General features: G+C 39.8%; 1 protein-coding gene across 1 annotated transcript in view; it reads left to right on the plus strand.

The window, feature by feature from the left end:
* LOC132383174 (guanylate-binding protein 1-like) overlaps positions 1-16,579 on the plus strand; it is a 103,812-nt gene extending 87,233 nt beyond the window's left edge. The window contains exon 11 of the mRNA XM_059954046.1: positions 13,593-16,579. Within this exon, the coding sequence (XP_059810029.1) occupies positions 13,593-13,606 (14 nt within the window). The 3' untranslated portion in view covers positions 13,607-16,579. The remainder of the gene's footprint in view (positions 1-13,592) is intronic.
* The last annotated feature ends 6,136 nt before the right edge of the window (positions 16,580-22,715 follow it).

Below are 22,715 nucleotides of genomic sequence, written 5' to 3' on the forward strand. Positions count from 1 at the left end.
CTCCACCTTCACAAGACCATTACCTCAAGTCCAGTATACCTTCAACCCCAGTTACGTGACAAGGGTACCACTGTCATGTGTCACGAGCACGTAACAGTACTCACAGGCGTATTTAATGGAAACAATTCACGTTTATTCAAAATAAGTTTATATCTTGAAACTATTCCGAACTCTTTAAGTGTTTCCAAAGATTGGGAATTGATTCCTGAAGATTTGAAATAAAAATCAAAAGATTATCTGCATAAAGAGAAATCTTATGTATGGTTCCATTTATAGAAATACCATGAATGTTTTTGGCCTCCCATAATGTTATAGCTAAAGGCTCCAATATAAGATTAAATAATAAAGGTCTTAATGGACATTCCTGTCCAGTACCACGAGAACGTGAAAAGAAAGAAGACCTGTAATTGTTAGTAATGACCGTGGCAGTAGGGTTCTTGCATATCATTTGAATCCATTAAAATTATTACCAAAACCAATTTTTTCTAATACTTTGAACACGTATGGCCACTCAACTCTATCGAATGCCTTTTCTGCATCAAGAGAGATAACACATTGAGGTTGCTTAGATAATGGTGAATAAATAATGTTCATCAATCTCCGAACATTAGAGAAAGAGTAACGATCTTTAATAAAGCCCCTTTGGTCCATAGTGTTGACTTTAATTAAATATTTTCCAAGCATTAGTTTAGAAAGAGTTTTTGCATCCACATTTAATAGCGAAATAGATCTATATGATGGGCATTCAACGTCTTTATCTTTTTTAAGAATTAAGAAAATAGATGCTTCATAAAAAGAAGAAGGTAAATTACCTTTCACAAAGGGTTCATGAAATATTGCCGAAAGATAGGGAGAAAGTAATCTTTCCATTTTTTTTGGAAAATCCCACCCAATAACTATCAAGTCCGGGAGCTTTACCTGATTGCATTGATAAAACAGCTTTCTGAATTTCATGCTCGGTAATTGGAGCATCAAGCATCTGTTGATCTTCATCAGAGATTTGTGGAAAATTAGTCTTATGTAAAAAAGTTTCCATTTTGGAGGAATCTGCAGGAAATTGAGATCTATAAAGATCAGTAAAAATCTTGAAAAGTATTATTAATATCCTCATAGTTACTTACTATATCTCCATTGTTTTTACGAATCTTTAAAATTTGTCTTTTAGCTCTAACTGCTCTCAGTTGGGAAGCGAAGAGCTTATTATTTTTATCCCCAGAAATATAAAATTGACTTTTCAATTTAAGCAAATATCCTTCAATAGGATATGTTAGTAATAAGTTATATTGTGATTGCTGTTCTACTCTTCTTTTAAATGAAACAACATTTGGGGAGATTGCATTAATGTTATCAAATTCTTTAATTTGTTTAGAAATTTTATCTAATTCCATTCTTGTTTGTTTCTTCAATTTAGCTATATACAATATAATTTGACCACGTAGATAAGCTTTTAATGTATCCCAAATTACTAACTTGGAGACATTTCCTATATTATTAAAGAGAAAAAACTATTTTATCTGCGTTTCAATGAACTCAACAAATTCTGCACTTTGTAATAAATGTTCTGGAAAATGCCAAAATGTTCTAGTAGAAACAACATCTTCCAATTCAAATATTAAATTTAAAGGAGCATTATCAGAGATAGCAATCGCATCATACTCACATTTCTGAACATTACATAAATGTCAAAGGTCGACTATAAAATATTCAATTCTCGAATATTTATTATGAACATGTGAGAAAAGGGAATATTCTCAATCCCTAGGATGCATATGTCTCAATAAAACTATAATCAGTTAAAAAGGAATTAGTAAGTGATGTAGATTAGGGAGTTGATGTTTGTATGATGAATTATCCATTAACCGATTTAAACAAATATTAAAATCACCACCCATTAATAACATATATTCATTTAAATCAGGTAATAGAGCAAAAACGACTTTAAAAAATGAGAGATCATCTACATTTGGTCCATAAATATTAACCAAAACCATTTTCTTATAACAAATTATTCCTTTAACAATTAAAAATCTGTCATTAATATCGGCTATAATATCCTCCTGATTAAAAGGAATATTAGAATCAATAAAAATAGAGACACCTTTAGTTTAACTCTGGGAGGTTGCATGAAATAGAGGGTCCTGCCAAAATTTTAAAAAATTGATTTTTATCACATAGCCTGATATGCGTCTCTTGAGCAAAAATTATATCAGGCTGGAATCGATTTATAACTTTAAATGTTTTCTTACGCTTAATAGGGTGATTCCAACCACAAACATTCCAAGTTAAAACATTTAACTGTTTAGATGTCATCACGAAACTCTGTAGCTAAAAAAAGTAGTGTGACGCATGTCAGGATAAAGTGATTGAAAATGGCGGAGATGAACAACAATAAAAATAATTAGCGTATGCTCTGGGATTCCATAATGGGGATAAAAACAGAAAAAAACACCCAAACTACAAAGCCCAGAAACAAGTCGATGTGAATCGAAGCACGCCCCAAGAAAAGCATAGCTCCTCCTAGCTAAGTAATAAAAAAATAATAATGAAAAATAATCTCTATCTCCCTCTATCGAATATAAATCTCATTATAGTCAACATATATCTCAGTATAATTAATTAACTTGGAAGGATAGTGTTTTTCTTGTGAAACCAAACGACCTTCAATTTGAAAGTAACCTTCATAATATTAGATAAGGGAAGAAAAACACATCCAAAACAATTTTTGGAATATTTGCACAAAAGAAAAACAATTGCCATCTTTAAATTGTCCAATCTATCTTCAAAACGCAAGAAAATCCAAATAATAACTTCTTAAAAATCTTCAATAAAGCATATGGAATTAAAAAAAATTGATTCATTTAAATACTGCAAAAAAGTTCTAGATTGTTCAAACTTAACTACAGACTATCAACAGTTCTCACACTATATCTTCTAATGTTAAAACCCTCCAAATGAGTCTTTTTCAAAAATAAAAATACATTTTATAATAAAGACTTTCTGTGACCATCAAATCTTCCAACTTTATCAGTCTGTACACTGCGAGAGACGCAAACCATTATAAGTCATTCAAATTCAGGCTTCAAATTCGTCGTCATTGAAATATTTGCCCAGAAGAAAAAAATCACCATCTTTAAATTGTCCAGTCTTTCTTTAAAACGTAAGAACATCCAGGTAATTACTTAAAAGAAACTTTACAAAAGCATAACGGAACAAAAAAAAACAGTTGGTACATTTAGATGCTACAGAAAAAACAAGGTCTAGATGTTTCAGAATTATCTACGGTCTTTCAACAGTTCTCCCGTTATATCTTCGGGGGTTAAAACCCTCCAAACCAGTTTTTTTTGGAGATAAAAATACATTCTAAGGTAAAAACTTTTATAAACATCAAATCTTCCAATTTCTTCACTTAACACCACAAGACCATCAAACTATAATAAATCATTCAATCTTCAAACTTCAGGTTCGCCATCGGACTCGTCAGAGAAAGAGTTAATAAAACGTATTGCTTCAGCTGGATCATGGAAGATACGAAAAGCAGAATTTTTTAATAATTTGCTGGATACTGTAATAATGGAAAAAGCTTCTTTTGATAAGCTAGTTTCATAGAAGGAGCAAAAGCAGCGCATTGTTTAACAATTTCGTGTGGAAAACCTTAGTAAAAACGTTCTTCTGAGCCTTGAAATGAAAATATTCTTTGTTTTCTTGCAAGCTTAATAATGCGATCCTTGTCTCTAAAATAGAGAAAACGCACAACATCCAAAGATTTTAAAGCACCGATTCTGTGAGCCGATTCGATCTCCGGGAGTTGCGAACAAACCTCCGCAAATAAAGACTGAAACATTTTAGCAAAATAATCCAGTGTGTCGGCAGATTCTGATTTCTCTTTTAATCCAACAATTTGAATATTATTCCGACGTGATCGAGCTTTCAAATCCACGATTCTTTTTTTGAGCCTTTTCCAAACGAGAAGAGAGATCAGCCGCATTTCGATTAACTTCTTCAAGATCGATGCTCAAAGAGTCAATTTTTTCTTCAAATTTCTCTTTTAGTTGAGTTATTTCAGTGCAGATACTGCTGATTCGAAATTCTAATCTCTTGACCCAAGGGGGTTCTTCCGCGTACTCGTCGGTTTTCTTAGATTTCCCATTAGACCGGTCCGGATTTCGTCTGGTGGTCTTCGAAGTAGCCATAACTATTGTTGTACAAATTCGACTGAATAAAGTTGAGATTTCAAAGTTTAAATCGGAAAGGGGAGAGATTAAAGGCGGATAGTAAGCAACTGGGTTTTACACGTCCGAAAGCGGGAGGCGGAGTCATACACTATTAAACTAAAAGGGGAGGAGTGCACCATATAGCCTACGTTATAATCAGGTACTACTTTATGTTTAGTAACACATCGTTGGATGCGCTCTTAGACGCGTATTGATCTGTATGTGTGTGTCAAGTTTGGACTCTGCCAGTAAAGAACCATGAAACTTAGTTCCTGTCTCCAGCGTTTTTATTAATAACATAGTTGTGTAAACAGGCTACATACACAACACATATGATTTCCTTTCTTTTGCCTTCCTTCTTTCTTAAAGAGTAGAGTAACATTTGCAATCTTCTAGTTCTCATACAATATTGTATAACTAAGAATGAAGTTACACATTCCGATAACTATTTTCTAAGCACTCCAACATGAAATACCTTAAAGAAAACTGTTTTAAATGAAGTACAGTACCTGTTAGTGTCATGGTCCTGTCCGAAGTCTGCATTCCAGTTCACGGTCCAGTCCGTGGGCTCCAGACTCTGGGTCCTCTGCTGTCCCTTGTTTTAGTTGGACTTAACCATAAGCACCTGATGCTCATTCTGCGGCTGGGAATAAAAGTGGCTCTGGGATTGAGTGTGGTTGGGGCGTCATCTCGTCAGGTTTCCCTGGGAGCAAACGGCCGGTGGAAGGCTAGAACTTGCCATCTTGAGGCTGGGATGGAGAACCATTGTTTCTTGGAGCCTGCTGTCAGTAGTCGGAGCTGTCATTGCGGTATGGATTCAGCCGTTTCCCGGGCCAATTGAGTGGCTGTCAGCCACTCCAAGCTAGGTAGGGTTCCGGTTGTTTCCCTAGCCAGCCAAGGTTGCTGGCTGTAACTGTGACTCGGAGCAACCCCGATGCAGAGATGAAACTGTCTGTTGTTCTTCATGTTTGTCTCTTCCTGTCCTCGCTCCGTGGGGTAAGTCAGGCCGTTCTGCCATTGCCCTGCGGGGGGAGTCTGTCTTGTCTTGTCTTTGCCTTCGCCGGGTAAGTCAGTCCGTTCTGCCGTTACCCTTCGGATGGTCCTGCCTCACCTTGGTGTGGAGTGAAAGTAAAGTCCTGGTTTGTTGAAGGATTAGCCCCGACTCTATGTCTATGTACTGTCCAGTCTCATGTTAGTGTCTTGTTAAAGATGAGTCCCAGCTTGTCGAAGGATAAGTCCCGGCTCTATGTTGATGTACAGTTCCTAGTATGTATTCAAGCTCCAGCCTTCGAGTTGTGCACGCCTCGAGCTCCAAGAACGCAAGCCTCAAGCCTCGAGCTCCAAGAACGCAAGCCTCAAGCCTCGAGCTCCAAGAACCCAAGCCTTAAGACCCCAGTCTAAAGCCATAAGACCTCAATACCCAGGCCTCATCACGTCTTCACCTGTTTTGGGGTCCAAGCCCGAGTGAAGACCCAGGTTCTGGTCCTTGTCCAGTCTCGGGCTTGGAGTCCATGCCCAGGCTCCTTGTTCCCAATCCCTTGTCCTGGTCCTGCTTCCCTAGACCTGTCTGCAAACTGACCCATTATTTAGTTTTGTTCCATCCTGTTCTTAGTACTTCAGTGTCTGTTTCCTGCTTTTGGGTCCATTCCCAATCCCCCCATATGACAGTTAGTGATTTTGATGGTATTGGAAATGCATGTTTCCTTTCCTCTGGAATCACTGCTTCAGATTCAGTGTACATTTTGTTATCCAACTGGATGTATGATACCTTTATATCCTTAAGTGCCACTATGAAACAAATTCTTGCATTGAAATCAGGACTGTGGAATGCTTAAAGCAGTTTACAGCAGGTTACCACGTAGTATTTTTGAGGAATATAGCAATACATGTCTTTTGCTCCAGTAAAACTCATTTAACTTATTTAAACACAAGAGGTACTACAGATGCTGGAAATCTTCAACAGCACACATAAAATTGAACACAATATTTTAAGTAATGCCTCACTAATACCTTGTACAACAGCAATGTAACCTCCCAAATTCTATATTAAATAAGCTGGGCTAATGACTAATAGCCAGCTGGTGGTGTATTGGCATCTGCAGCCAACTTTGAGGCAAGTGGTCCTGGGTTTGTATCTGGCCAGCTTCTTGCAACACTTACCACCCATGATGGGCTGAGCATCGAGCTAGCAACACAGCCTCATATAAAGCAGACACATGTTAATGAAATGGCAAGATTGCTGTCTGGTGCACCACAAGTCGCAGAGAGGAAAAAAAACTAAATCCGGAAGCCAGCTTCACCAACCAGTCTATCTGTAACCCCACTCTCAGTGAACTATGTATCTATGCTCCTAGGTTCCTATATTCTGCAACACTCTCCAGAGTTCTGCTGCTCACTGTGAAAGTCATACCCTGTTTTACTTCTCAAAATGCAAAACTTCTCTTAGCCAAGTTGAAAGACACTTGTCATTGTTCAACCCAGTTCCTTTAGATGTGTAATTTTTGATAACCTTTCTCACTCTCTATGATATTACCTATGTTACTGTCATCCACAAACTTACTGATTGTGCCTTGTATGTTCACATCTATATTGTTTATATAAATAATGACCTACAAAGGTCTCAGCACCAATTAGTGAAGAACACCACTACTAACAGGCCTCCAGAAGGAGAGACAACCTTTGACCACTGAGCCAATTACAAATTTAACTAGCTATCTTTCTCTGGATTGCATGCATTGCTTCCAGACTAGCCTTCCATGAGTTAGGGCTTCTGTCTTTGGGGTGAAGGAAAATGAGAGGCAACTTGATGTAGGTGGATAATATGTTAACAGGAATAGATGAAGTGGACAGCCAGCTTCTTTTTCCAGGGGCTGCAATGGCCGATAGCAGAGGACGTCCATTTAAGTTGAGTGGAGAAATGTTTAGGGGAGTTGTCAGTGAGAGGTATTTTGTACAGAGTGCGATACACATGGCTGGGGGCAGTGTTAGACTCTGATGCAATATGGATATTTAATATGTTCTCAGGCAAATCAATGTAAGAAAAATCGAGGGTTATGGACTATATGAGAGCAAGGATTAGATTAGTTGTGGAATTGGTTTATATAGTTTGGCATAATACTGAGGGACATGTATAGCGCTGTGCTTTTCTATGTTATATGTTTAGGGATCTTAAACTGACAGCCATAAGACATAGAAACAGAATAAGGCCATTCAGCCCATCAAGTCTTCGCCACATTTTCAACATGGCTGATCGGTTTCCTTCTTAAACCCATTCTCTTGCCTTTCCCAATAACCTTTCACGTCCTGACTAAACAAGATCCTATCAATCTCTGCCTTCAATGCACCCAGTGAGCTGGCCTCCAGAGCCATATGTAGCAATAAATTCCACACATTCAGCACCCTCTTGATAAAGAAATTGCTCATCATCTCTGTTCTAAACAGATGTTCCTTCGTTTGTGTATATTCTGGAGACAGAGTATATAGCAAATATTATTTTCTCTATCAATCAATTTTCAGATTTGAATGTAGATTGCAGATTGAACTTAAATACAGCTCAGAGCAACTATACCTTAGAGGCCTTCATATGGATGAATGTATCAAGGACTGAGTGGTGGATTAACATTGATTTCGTGTGACTAGTGTGTGGGTGCAAAGAACGAGGTGTTCGAAAACTATATGTAATTGAAAAGTAGCATTGTAGATACATTCTAACTATAGAATCATCCTGCTGTTACGTTAGATCATTTGCAAATAAAAACATCATGTAATATAGGCTCGAGCAAGCCTCCTCTTACAAAAGTGCCTGAATATGATGCCTGTTGCACGTTTTTGCTAATAAAACTTCTGTCTCTCGAGGAACTGTTCACACTACAACATTTAGGGTCTTGTTCAGGATACGTCCATAACCCATCGCGTGGCCAACAATCTCAGCAGTATAACTGGGTGAGTATTTTTGAAGTTAACACTCACACTTGCATTTGCTTGGATTCGCCACTAGGGTGCCACAAAGTATCATAAACGTGACAGAGAATTGAACTGGTTATAATTGTAGTGTGAGTGTTTGTTGGACAAATATCTGGAACAATCCCTGCTAAGAGTTTTTTAGGTAGCCATTAAGGATGATATTTAAGATATAGATCTGCAATAGAGAAATGATAGGTAATTGGGGAAAGGGTTCCAAACTACAGGGCATTTTTGCTGCCTTATTTGATTAGATCCTCCTTAATGTTTGCCTTTCTTGTAATAAATATATTTTTTGTGCAGTAGAACCAAGAAGAGACTGTTAGGACCTTTTCTGGAGAATTGTCCTACTGTTATCTTTTATCTTTAGCATATAAAAACACCATGTAATTAATATTGGATGAGCAGAACTCTTGTTCCAAAAGGTTTTCAATAAATCTGTTGCTTATTTTTGCTGAATAAAGCACTTCCATATTCATTGGATTCAGCGTCTCTCTGGTGACATTGTTCACAATACCTCACCTCTAATTTGAGGCGATGCCCTCTGGTCCTAGACTGTCCCACCAAGGGAAATGCTCTCTAACTGGGCCTTCCAACATTGGATATGCTTCAATGAAATCCCCCTACATTCTTCTAAATTCCAGCAGGTACAGCCCAGAGCTTTCAATCACTGCTCATATATTCTCCTTCTCATTTCTGGAATCATTTACATGAACTTCTCTGAATCCACATCAATGCAATCACCTTCCTCATCGGCATATCAACCTGTAAATTAACCCTTCAGTAACCTTAACTGTAACCATCTTAATCTTAATCATCTTGTCTTTCTCAATATCTACACAGAAATAAAAACTGAATAATGGTCCCCATCACAAAATGTCCCAAATGACTCTTCAGTTACTTGTCCCACCTCATTCACTAAGACGGGTCCAGTATTACACCCTCTCTGTATATTGATTAAGATTTCTGAGATACATTTCACAAACTCCATCCCATCAAAGCTCTTAGCACTTTGAGTATTCTATTCCATATGGCACCAGTCAGTAGACAATAGACAATAGACAGTAGGTGCAGGAGTAGGCCATTCGGCCCTTAGACCCAGCAACACCAATCAATGTGATCATTGCTGATTATCCACAATCAGTACCCCGTTCCTGCCTTCTCCCCATATCCCTTGACTCCGCTGTCTTTAACACCTCTCTCTATTTCTTGAGAACATCCAGAGAATTGGCCTCCACTGCCTTCTGAGGCAGAGCATTCCATAGATCCACAACTCTCTGGGTAAAAAAGTTTTTCCTAAACTCCATTCTAAATAACCTACCCCTTATTCTTAAACTGTGGCCTTTGGTTCTTGACTCCCCAAACATCAGGAACATGTTTCCTCCCTCTAGCATGTCCAATCTCTTAATAATCTTATATATTTGAATCAGTTCCCCTCTCATCCTTCTAAATTCCAGTGGATACAAGCCCAGTCACTCCAAACATATGACAGTCCTGCCATCCCAGGAATTAACCTCATGAACCTACGCTGCACTCCCTCAATAGCAAGAATGTCCTTCCTCAAATTTGGAGACCAAAACTGAACACAATACTCCAGGTGTGATCTCACCAAGGCCCTGTACAACTGCAGAAGGACCTCTTTGCTCCTATATTCAACTCCTCTTAATTCTTCCTGATATAAAACCTCACTATTTTCCAAGAATTATTCAATGCTCACCAGTCTTTCCCCGAAATTCTGATCCACCTGGAATTGAAAAATCCATCCCTCTTAACATTAGAAAAATTCACCTGGGTCTGTGAGCTCTGAAATTTGAAACATATGTGGAATGCTTGATGTCTTCAGTCCGGTACTGAGTGGAAGTATGGAGGCTTGAGTGCAGTGGGATGTCAGTAAAATATGCAAAGTACTGAAAGCCTGGATAGGGTGGACACCAAGAGGATTTTTTCTTCTGCAGGAATGTTTAGGATCTGAGAATATAAAGGAACATCATTTTAGATCTGAGCAGAGGAGGAATCTGATATCACAGATGGCCATGGATGACAAATTATTGGGTGTATTTAATACATAAATTTATAGGTCATTGATTAGTTAAGGGTTGCAGGGAGAAGCAGAAAAATGGGGATGGGAAAATAATCAGCCATGGTAGAATGGTGGCGAAGAATTTATATCCTTTGTCTGTTTCCATATTTTATTGTCCCTTTTAATAAGAATTCCTAAGAGCCACAAGAAGAAATTCTTACTTGTCTCACTCTGACGTGAGCTGACCCTTATTCCAAGATAATACCCACAGTTTTGGATCTTCCGCCTACCATGGAAAACATCCTCTCAAGACTGAAGAATTCAGTGTAGCTTGAAAAGCTTTGTTCCTTAAAATGGCACAACAGTACAACGGCCACTCTGTGGGCTGCAGGAAATCGTGCCAGTTTTCCACTTAAGTATACTCCTTTTGAAACATTTTCTCTGCAACCTGCAGCATTTAAATTTTCTCCTCAGAAAGGACTATGAAACTATATCAATGATATTCAGATCTCACATTTGACGGTTAAGTGTGACTCTTTTATGGGCCAATGCCATTTCCATGGTCGAAAAGGCGGGATTTAAACCAGGCTGAAGCGCAGGGGGATGAGGCTTTCTCTTCCAAGCATGTTGTTGGAGAATGTACCCACTTGGAAATAAGATTGAAGATCTGAGGGCAAGACTGCTGTATCAGAGGCAGATCTCAGTTGTTTGTTGCATTGACTTGGTTAACACAGAAGGTTTTACCATTTACAGAATGGATTGAATCCTGAGTTCTGGTAAGGAAATAGATGGCGGGAATGCTTTATAGTCAATTCTAGTGAGTGCACGGGCGTTAGATTTATGTCAGGTTCTTGTCTGACTTAAAACTACCAACAATTCAACCTACACCATTCTACCTGCCTCGGGAGTTCTCATTGTGATCCTGACCACAGTTTACATCCCACCAGCGGCTGACTATGAGCAAGCACTCAAGAAACCACACGATGCTATCGGTAATCAAGAAACAGCCCATTCCGACACATTTCAAGCAATAGTCGGTGATTTCAACCAGGCCTGTTTGAAGAAAACCCTGCAGATTATCACCAGCATGTAACTTGTTGCACCAGATTTCCCAACACAGTAGTTCACTGCTGCACCATGATAAGGAGTGCTTATCATTCCTTCCTAAGATGAAATGCTGGCAAGTCAGATCATTTGGCTGGACTCCTGATACCAGCCTATAGTCAGAGCCTAAAGAGAAAGGCTGCAGAGATCAGGACAACACAGCGATAGTCGGGGGAGGATTGCCTTGGGTCAATGGACTTGGCCATGTTCAAGAACTGATCTGGAAAACTAAATTACCAAACCAGGGTCCTTTATAGACATTACTTAAACTGTAGATGAATGTGGCCTTACAAAATTGTTCAGGGTTTTCCCCAATCAGTACCACTAAATGAACAATGAAATCCAGAACCTGCTGAGAGTCAGATCAGAGGCATCCAAGTCTGGAGATCAAGAATGCTACAAGAGGTGCAGGTAGGATCTCCAGAAAGTCCTTTCTCAAGTAATGTGGAGATTCTGGATGAGACTGCAATGAGCAAGGGATGCTTGACAGCTGTGTCAGGGTTTGAATGCTTAAAATTAAAGTTCAATTTTGGAACACAGGGGAAAGCGGAGCCTACTCCAGGCTTACTTCTACTCTATAATTCTTTTAGTCTTATAGATGAGTTTGGTCACTTTGACCACCACAACAGCGTGGAAATATCGCACATTTCCCATGTCTCCCATTTATCCTTTGTTCTCAGTGTCTCAAGATAATGTGTGAGCTGCTTTCATGACAATGAATCCCAGAAAAGCATCCGGTTTGGAGAGAGTACCTGGCTAAGTATTGAAGACCTATGCCGACCAAGTGGCCAGCGTATTCATAGATATCTTCAACCTCTCACTCCAGAAGTGTGTGGTACCAACCTGCTGCAGGCAAGCTTCAATTGTACTGGTATCCTAGAAGAGTGTGATAACCTGTTGAAATGACAGTCACCCATTGGCACTTACATCCACAGTGATGAATTGGTTGGAGAGGTTGGTGTTGAAGCTTATCAGCTCCTGTCTGAATGATGACATCGATTTGCTCCAATTTGCATGCCAAACCAACAGGTCTACAGCAGATGCTATCTCGCTGGCTCTTCACTCAACCCTGGAACATGTGCACAGCAAAGGTACACAAATCAAGATGCTCTTTATCGATTACAGCTTGGCATTTAACACCATCACCCCCTCACAACTAATCTGTAAACTCTAAGACCTGGGCCTCAATACATCCTTGTGAAATTGTATGCTGGATTTCCTTACTTGTAGAACCCAGTTAGTCTGGATTGGCAAAATATTTCCTCCACAATCTCCACCAACACAGGAGTAGGGATGTGTATTTAGCCACCTACTCTACTTGCTTTATACCTATGAGAGCTCCAACTCCATATTCAAGTTTATTGATGACTCCACTATTGTAGGCTGATTCAAAGGTTGTGATGAATCAGCATACAGGAGGGAGATTGAAAACTTGGCTGAGTAGTATAATAACAACAAATTCTTACTCAATGTCAATAAGACCATGGAAATGATTGTAGACTTCAGGAGAGGGAAACCAGAGGACTGTAAGCCAGAAATCATCAGAAGTTCAGAGGTTGAGAGGGTCAGTAACTTACAATTCCTGGGTGTCATTATCCAAGAGGACCTGTCCTGGACTGATCATATAAATATTATTGTGAAGATTGCATAGATTGTATAGATGTATAGTGGAAAGTGTGCTGACTGGCTGTATTATGGCCTGGTATTGGAACACCAACATCTTTCAGTGGAACATCCTACAACCAGCAGTTGATTCGGCCCAGTACATTATGGTTACAACCCTCCCAACCATTGAGCACATTTACATGAAACATTGCAGTAGAAAAGCCACATCTACCATCAAAGATCCTCAGCACCCAGACCATGCTCTTTCCTCATTGCTGCCCTGAGATAGACGGTGTAGGTGCCTCAGGACTCACATGACCACATTCAAGAAGAGTTACTACCACTCAACCATCAGGCCCTTGAAGAAAAGGGGATAGCTACACTCATTTAAGGACTCTGTTATATAGTTATTTCATGCTTATTATTTATTGCTATTTATTTCTACTGCATTTGAACAGTTTGTTTACAGTTAGCAACTCCTGATGTTTACAGTTTACAATTACCTTTCAATAAATTTGCTAGGTATGCCGGCAGCAAAGAATCCTGGGGTTGTTTGTGGTGACATGTATGTACTCTGATATTAAATTTTACTTTGAATTTTGAACTACCCTGATAATTTTCTCTGTCCATTAACTAAACTGTCAAAATCTCTCAGTAATTAAATGTTTTTCTCATTTCTCTCACTGTTCCAGAGTCCAGCAGATAGAATCCCCTCTGCTCCGTTCTTCGTGATCCGCATGGTTGAACGTGAAAGGTTAAGGGGAGTCACACACCCTGCAAGCTGCTTCTGGTGACAAGACTTCCCGGTGCTCAGAAGAAAAGCCTGGCCATCTACTTCTGTATCTTTCCACAAAATCCCTATGGACATCTACACTATCCATAGGGTTGCCATGAGTTGATGACACAATGGCACTCAACACAACAACAGAGGAATTTATGGGTTTATAAAGAGTGAGTACTGGGTGAAACGTGCGCACCTTGCTTAAAGTAAACTCAACGGTAGATCCACATTTTGAACTCCCATGCCCTCCTTTGAATTAGTTTAACGTTTTGAAATTACAAAACATTGGAGTTTTAAAAGGAACAGTAATCTCCATGCTGTTGTTGAGAAATCTGATAACAATGAAAGTGACACAGGACTATGCAGAGAAGATTTACAATATGAAAATTAACAATTAGCAATATGGCTTAAGCCAGAAGTCAATGGCAAATTAACATGGAACTGGATACTAAATGAGTTTGAACAGCATTTTAAAGATGCTAAACTGAAGTCTGCAGATACCCATTTTAGAACGTATACTGGAGAAAAGATTCCCTTTGGGAATGACATTTGTATTTTTGAAATACAACAACCAACAAGCCACACTGAGCTTGCATGTGGTAAAAACAAGAGGACCAGTATTAATGGGACATGAGTGGCTGAGACAACTACAACTTTAATTGAAGATCCCATCCAAGCTGGCAGTGTTATACTTTGTAACTTCAAAACATTAAACTAAGTGAAGGGAAGACATGCTTGTCTGAAAGGTGGGTCTAACTTCAAGCTTAAGTGAGGAGCACATGCATCAAATTACTGAAATATTAAATACACAGGTAGGATGAGTTTGATTGTAAAAGGGGTATGGATGCAGTATAGAAGGTGTTAAATATGAATGCATAGAGTACACAGAAAAAGGTAGATGATCTTGTAATGCAGTTAGAGATTGGTAGGTGTCACTTTGTGAAAGATGATAATGGTTGGGAACTTAATATCCAAAGAACCAGACTGTATGGAAAGGACAGGCAGCAAGGAAGAGGGTTGGGATAGCTCTAATGGTAAAAAAATTAAATTAAATCCTTAGAAAAAATGTGACATAGGATCTGAAGATGTAGAATCCTTGTGGATAGAATTAAGAAACTGCAAGTGTCAAAAAGATGCTGATGGGAGTTATATGCAGGCCGCTGAACAGTAGCTAAGATGTGCTTAACAAATTACAATGGGAGGTAGAAAAGTCATGTCAGAAAAATTAATATTACTGCAGTCACGGGAGCTTTGAGTGTACACCTAGATTAGGAAAATCAGGCTGGTGTTGGATTGCAAGAGAGAGAATTTGTAGAATGTTTGCAAGATGGCTTTTTTCTGCAGCTCATGATTGAGCTCAGTAGGGAATCAGCCATTCTGGAATAGGTGTTGTGTGATGAACTGGATTTGATTAGGGAGCTGAAGTAAAGTAACCCAAAGGAGGCAGTGATCATAAAATGATAGCCTTCACTCTGCAGTTTGAGAGGTACAAGCAAAAGTCAGATGTATCACAGCACAGTCAGAAATGGATTGAAGTGAATAAAGGAGGTATGAGAGAGGAGCTGGCAAAAGTTGATTGGAAGGGAGCACTAGCAGGATGATGCAGCAAAGGCTGCAGTTCCTTGGAGTTATTCAGATGGCACTGTTGGCCTGAAATAACTATAATTTACAAAGCAGTGAATTTGAATGAATCAAGGACAGTGGAAGCAGGCAGTCTTTATTCTTGCTATGAGGTCGAAGGAATGGAGGCAACTATTTTGTGAAGCTGCTCTGCATTGGCCATTTTGTGAACTGGAATTGCTTGGCTGGATTAACATTTTAAATTAGACACAATGATGCTTCAGGTCATCCTTTTTCAATCCTTTTGCTCTGGAGGAACCCTGAAATAAATTTCATGCCTTTGGGAATCCCTGAGCAAAAATTATTATATGTACAGCTCACAGTACATTAGTGTGATCAGTAAGTTGTAGATCTATTCATCCAAAAATAATTATCAATGCCCTTTTGGGTAGAGAATTAATTTTAGCCAACCTTTTTGGAAAATAAAAACAAACAGCTAAGCTAAGCTCACTTTTCTTGAAGTCAATATCTTTTTTGCCCTTTCATAAATTTTTAAAACTTGCAAGACAAACAATGAATTTCTCAATTCCGGGTTGAACTTGAGATAAACACACACAGATTTCACATTCAACTGAAAGGAGACAATTACTCTTCTTGCTCTTGATGCTTGTGTTATGCCTGAGCTCCCCACCCCTCCTTTTTGAGAATCACAAGATCGCTATTAAGTCGGGTCAGGAGATCCAGGAAATGAGAGAAAGACATGCAGAATCCACAAAGAGTTTGGAATGTGTCCTGGCATCCGAAAGGCGGAACCATTGATAACGGCTATTGTCTCTTGGAGACGGAATTGTGTATTGAGCGCTGTGCTATTCATCGATGCCCTCAAGGAATCAGGCAACGTGGGCTGGTTGGGGGATGGCATCCTCCCCAACCTGATTGACATCTGAAACCCTGTGAGTCAGGATAAAAGAGGGTCTGTGGGAACAGCCCATCAGACACACCAGAAGAAATGCTCAAAATCCTGTAACAGATTAATAGCGAAAGCCAGTGGAAAGCCACGTGCACCCTTTTCCATTTGCCTCGGAATTGGTGGGCCTTGCCACAGAAGAACGGCTTTAGCTAACAACAAAGGGGAATTCAGCCCCCAACGACTCTCGAAGGATTGGCATCATAAAAGGAATGGGCAAGTTAAACATCTGTCTTTCTCTCCAACCAAAAGCTGCAGCTTGAATGAACTTGAGTGACTTTTATATTTCCATCGGACAATACATTATCCCCTAGACAACGATAGAGCTATTTCTTATTGACTATTATTATACCCGCGCTTTTAGATTTAGTATTGACGACGTATATTATCTGTATGTTTGCATTGATATAATTTTTGTGTATTTTTATCAATAAATTCTGTTAAAAATAGTACCATCAGACTTCAACGGACCTCTCTATATTTGCTGGTAAGTGACCCAGTTACGGGGTACATAACACTTGTTAAAAAGAAAAAGCTTGCTCAAGCATGTAAGAAGTTTAAAAATTTCAGCAAAATATTCATTGCCTTCCTATGAATCGGAGGATACTCTTCCTTCACAGGAATCCAGAACTTGCACAGGAGCAGGTCACTAAATCTCATCTTTAGAGCATGAGCAGAGTACAGTTCATAAAGTTCTTCCTCTTCCCTCAAAGTCAATTCGCAGGCCGAACAGAAGATTCAGAGACTGGGTCCTTCACCCAGTCATACACTTGTGTGGAAGGAAGGAAAATACTTATCAAAATTGTTCTACAGTTCTTCCAGGTGGTTTTCAATAAGACTCAAGTCTTCCTCATATTGTTCCTCACTCTCAGGTCCAAGCAATGGTGGAAACATTTCAAAATCTACTTTTTCAACTTGATTTTTCCAAAAACCCTTTATAACCTCTCATGGAACCCAAGTGTTCTGTGGATCCCCAGTTCAGAAGCTCTGGTCCAGGTAATCTGCTGGACTGGGGATAATTTCCAACTAAGAAGTTATTAGTGAGATATTCATTGGATACAACATGCAAGTTTATGAATGCTGGATTCTGTCTCCCTTGAGTGATTCAAGCTGGTTACTGGCTTGGTAACTGATTTAGAACAAAGAGCCATAAATTATCATTTGTCACTGTGGAAGAAGGGCAATGAATAGATATTCAAATAAAAACATTACTAATAAAACTTATTCTGAAGTAAATTGTCATAAACTATCATCTCAAACTACAAAGAGACAGGCAGAGACAATGCTGAATGAAAGGATGGACCATGCAGTTGCATTTCAAAGCCAAGGTGCAACACGTCCAAGACAAGGAAATTGGCAGACACTGGAAATTTAAGACAAAGGGTCTCGGCCCTAAGTGTCGACAGTCTTTCTTCCTGTAGATGCTGCCTGGCCTGCTGCATTCCACCAGCACCTAAACCGGGTGCAGGTTTAGATCGATCCAAATTCCAGAATGATTTGCTGAGATGGAGAAAGGCTTTGGGCTGTGCAGTCCAAGTTTGTTACTGCATTGGGATCTGGGTCCAAGAGCGAGGCACTACCCAATGCTTGGAGATTTAAACGATGGTCCAGATAGACTGGGAAGTCTGAGTATCAGGACCAGAGGCGAGAGTTTGGATGATGTTGCACACTCTCCCAGGGTGTTCATTTCTTTCTCTGTGGCACCGAGGCAGTGAATTGCTCATCTGAGAGTTTTGCAGTATTTTTGACCCGCTAATATGATGAACTAAATCGAGGCCTGGGCCTCCTCCTGCTGCTCCAGGGAGCAGATCTAAGGACTCAGTCTGGTTCGGAATGCTGTTGTTTGCTCCTATAGTTTGCATGATGTGTATGTGTATTGATTTTTTTCTGTTTCAGCACAGCAGGTATGGTCTTTTTTGTAATTGTGTTCTTTGGGTTTCTTGCTTTGTGGCTTCTTGTACGCAAACAAATCTCAAGATGTGTAATTTATACATTCTTTGATAATAAGTGCACTTTGAATCTTTGAAATAGATGGTTGCCTGGACCAGAGCCAATATGATGGTGTTATAGGTCAGTCAGATGATCCATAGCCAATGACACTGAAATGCAACATTTCAACTCACAATAAATGAATATAAAAGCCCAGGTTTATGAAAGCAAAATAATTTCACAGAACAATGCTGCAAGACCCCATGTGGAACACATGGAGAGTGAATCGAAAAAACAAGCAACAACTGGCCAACGTAGATGACAGAATAAAATTAAATGAGAAGGCATACAATATGACAAAAATTAATGTGATGCTAGAGGATTGGGATGCTTTTAAAAAAAACAATAGAAGGGAGCTAAGAGAAAGCCATAAAGAGAGAAAAGATAAAATATGAAGGTAAGCTAGCCAATAATATAAAAGAAGATATTAATCCATTTTCAGATATATAGAGGGTGAAAGAGCATCAAGAGTGGATATCTGACCACTGGAAAATGACACTGAAGATGTAGTAATTCGGTCCAAGAATTGGCAGACGAATTTACTTGGTGCCAGTTTTCACTGTTGCAGAAATTCAAGAAGATTGGGACAGAAATGAGTGTCCTTGCTATTATTGAGGAGAAGTTACTCGGGTAATTGAAAGGTCTGAAGATACATCAGTCACTTGGACCCAATGGACGACACCACAGTGTTATGAAAGAGGTAGCTGAAGAGATTGTGGAGATATCCATAAGACCATAAGACAAAGGGGCAGAAGTCAGCCATTCGGCCCATCGAGTCTGCTCCGCCATTTCATCAAGAGCTGATCTAATCTCCCCTTTAGTCCCATTCCCCCGACTTTTCACCACAACCTTTTGTGCCCTGACTACCCAGATACTTATCAATCTCTGCCTTAAATACACCCAATGACTTGGACTCCACTGCCGCCCGTGGCAACAAATTCCGGAGATTCACCACCCTCTGGCTAAATTTTTTTTTTTCGCATCTCTGTTCTGAATGGGTGCCCTGCAATCCTCAAGTCATGTCCTCTCGTACTAGACTCCCCCACCATGGGAAACAACTTTGCCACATCCACTCTGTTCATGCCTTTCAACATTCGAAATGTTTCTATGAGGTCCTCCCTCATTCTTCTAAACTCCAAGGAGTACAGTCCAAGAGCGGTCAGATGTTCCTCATATGATAACCTTCCCATTCCCGGAATCATTCTAGTGAATTTTTTCTGAACCCTCTCCAATGTCAGCACATCCTTTCTTAAATAAGGAGCCCAAAACTGCACACAGTATTCCAAGTGAGGTCTTACCAGTGCCTTATAGAGCCTCAACATCACATCCCTGCTCCTATACCCTATTCCTCTAGAAATGAAAGCCAACATTGCATTTGCCTTCTTCACCACTGACTCAACCTGGAGGTTAACCTTAAGGGTATCCTGCAAGATGACTCCCAAGTCCCATTGCGTCTTAGAACTTTGAATGCTCTCCCCATTTAAATAATAGTCTGCCCATTTATTTCTTCTACCAAAGTGCATGACCATACACTTTCTGACATTGTAATTCATTTACCACTTCTTTGCCCATTCTCCCAAACTATCTAAGCCTCTCTGCCGACTCCCTGTTTCCTCAGCACTACTGGCCCTTCCACCTATCTTTGTATCATCAGCAAACTTAGCCACAAAGCAATCTATTCCATAATCCAAATCATTGATATGCAACGTAAAAAGAAGCGGCCCCAACACTGATCCCTGTGGAACACCACTAGTAACCGGCAGCCAACCAGAATGGGATCCCTTTATTTCCACTCTCTGTTTCCTGCCAATCAACCAACGCTCTAGCCACATATGTAACTTTCCTGTAATTCCATGGGCTCTTATCTTGTTTAGCAGCCTCATGTGCGGCACCTTGTCAAAGGCCTTCTGAAAATCCAAATACACAACATCCACTGCATCTCCCTTGTCTAAGCTACTTGTAATTTCCTCAAAAAATTGCACTAGGTTTGTCAGGCAGGAATTTCCTTTAAGGAAACCATGCGAGTTCTGCCTATCTTGGTATATGCCTGCAGGTACTCCATAACCTCATCCTTGACAATCCACTCCAGCAACTTCCCAACCACCAATGCCAAGCTAACAGGTCTATAATTTCCCTTTTGCTTCCTTGCCCCCTTCTTAAATAGTGGAGTGACATTTGCAAACTTCCAGTCCTCTGGAACCAGGCCAGAATCTATCGACTTTTGAAAAATCATTGCTAATGCCTCCACAATCTCCACTGCTACTTCCTTCAGAACACGAGGGTGCATTCCATCTATTCCAGGAGATTTATCTACCCTTGCATAGATTCCTGAGTACTTTCTCTGTCTTAATTGTGACAGCACATATTTCTCTTCCCTGACACCCTTGACTGTCCGATATATTGCTGATGTCTTACTCAGTGAAGACTGATGCAAAATACTTGCTCAGTTCCTCCGCCATCACATTATCTCCCATTACAATTTCTCCACCATCATTTTCTATCAGTCCTATATCTACTCTCAACTGTCTTTTACCCTTTATATACTTGAAAAATCTTTTAGTATCCTCTTTGATACTATTTGCTAGCTTTCTTTCATAGTTCATCTTTTCCCTCTTAATGACCTTCCTAGTTTCCTTTTGTAAGCTTTTAAAAACTTCCCAATCCTCTGTCTTCCCACTAATTCTGGCTTCCTTGTGTGCCCTCTGCTTTGCTTTTACTTTGGCTTTGACTTCTCTTGTCAGCCACGGTTGCATCCTTTATCCAATCAAAAATTTCTTCTTCTTTGGAATATATCTGTCTTGCACCTTCCTCACTTCTTGCATAAACTCCAGCCACTGCTGCTCTGCTGTCCTTCCCTCTAGTGTCCCTTTCCAGTCAACCTTGGCCAGTTCCTCTGTCATGACACTGTAATTTCCTTTACTCCACTGAAATACCAACACATCGTATTTCGGCTTCTCTTTCTCAAATTTCACAGTGAGCTCAATCATGTTGTGATCACAGCCTCCTAAGGGTTGCTTCACTTCCATCACTCTAATCACCTCTGGTTCATTACACAATACCCAATCCAGTACAGCCAATCCCCTAGTGGTCTCAACAACTAACTGTTCTAAAAAGTCATCTCGTAGACATTCTACAAATTCTCTCTCTTGCAATCCAGTGCCGACCTGATTTTCCCAAGCCACTCGCATGTTAAAATCCCATACAATTATCATAACACTGCCCTTTTGGCAAACCTGTTCTATTTCCTGTTGTAATTTGTAGTCCACATCACTGCAGCTGTTTGGAGGTCTGTAGATAACTGCCATCAGGACCATTTTACCCCTGCAATTCCTTAGCTCAATCCATAAAGATTCTGTACCTTCTGATCCTATGTCAACTCTTTCTAATGATTTAATATCATTTCTTACCCTTAAAGACACACCACCCCCTCTACCTACCTGCCTATCCTGCCGATACATTGTGTATCCTTGGACATTCAGCTCCCAGAGACATGCATCCTTTAGCCACGTCTCAGTGATGGCCACAATATCATACCTGCCAATCTGTAACTGTACAACAAGATCATCCACCATATTCCTTATGCTGCTATCAGTATATCAGTAATGATCCAAAGATTAGTGCTGTTCTGCAGGAGTTTATGTTGGGATGCTTCTTTCCAAGTTAAATGTCAATCATTTGGATCATGGAATAGATGGCCAACTCTACAGATGATACAAAGATAGTTGGAGGGCTGGCTGAAATGAGGAAGAAGGGAGTTGGCAGAATGATTTAGAGGAATGGGCAAAGAAATGGCATTTGTAATGTAGGGAAGTGTTCTGATCATGCATTTGTGTACAAGGTAAAAAGGGCATAGAGTTTTCTATAAATGGGAAGAATCAGAAGGTGCAATGGGAGTTGGGAGTCCTTGGGCAAGATTCCCTGAAGGATAAAGAGAGGAAGGCAAATTAAATATTGACACTCATTTTGAGAGGTCTGGAACATAAATGCAAGGACATAATGCCACGTCTGTATATGGCAAAAGATGAGCTTGCATTCGAGAGCGTCGAGAGGAGATTCACAAAAATGTTTCCAGGAATGAAAGGATTAACATATGAGGAGCATTTGATGGCACTGGGCCTGTTCTCACTGAAGCTAAGAAGTATGAGCAGGGTCTCACTGAAACTTAGTGAATGTTGAAAAACCTCAATAAAGTTAACATAGAGTAGATGTTGTCTATATTGGGGAAGTCTAAGTGCAGAGAACACAGTGTCATGGTTGAGGGATCTCCACTTAGAATGGAGATGAGGAAACATTTCTTTAACCAGAGAGTATTGAATCTGTGGAACTCATTGCCACATACCACCATTGAAGTCAAGTTATTAGGTTTATTTAACTCTGGGGATATTAGGTTCTTGATTAGTCAGGGCCTCAAAGGTTACAGGGAGGAGGCAGGAGAATAGGGTTAAGAAGAAAAAAGAATCGGACGCAATGCATTTGCAGAGCAGCTATGATGGGCTGAATGGCCCAATTATGCTCCTA

This window comes from Hypanus sabinus, chromosome 29, assembly GCF_030144855.1.
Source record: "Hypanus sabinus isolate sHypSab1 chromosome 29, sHypSab1.hap1, whole genome shotgun sequence".
Taxonomy (NCBI): domain Eukaryota; kingdom Metazoa; phylum Chordata; class Chondrichthyes; order Myliobatiformes; family Dasyatidae; genus Hypanus; species Hypanus sabinus.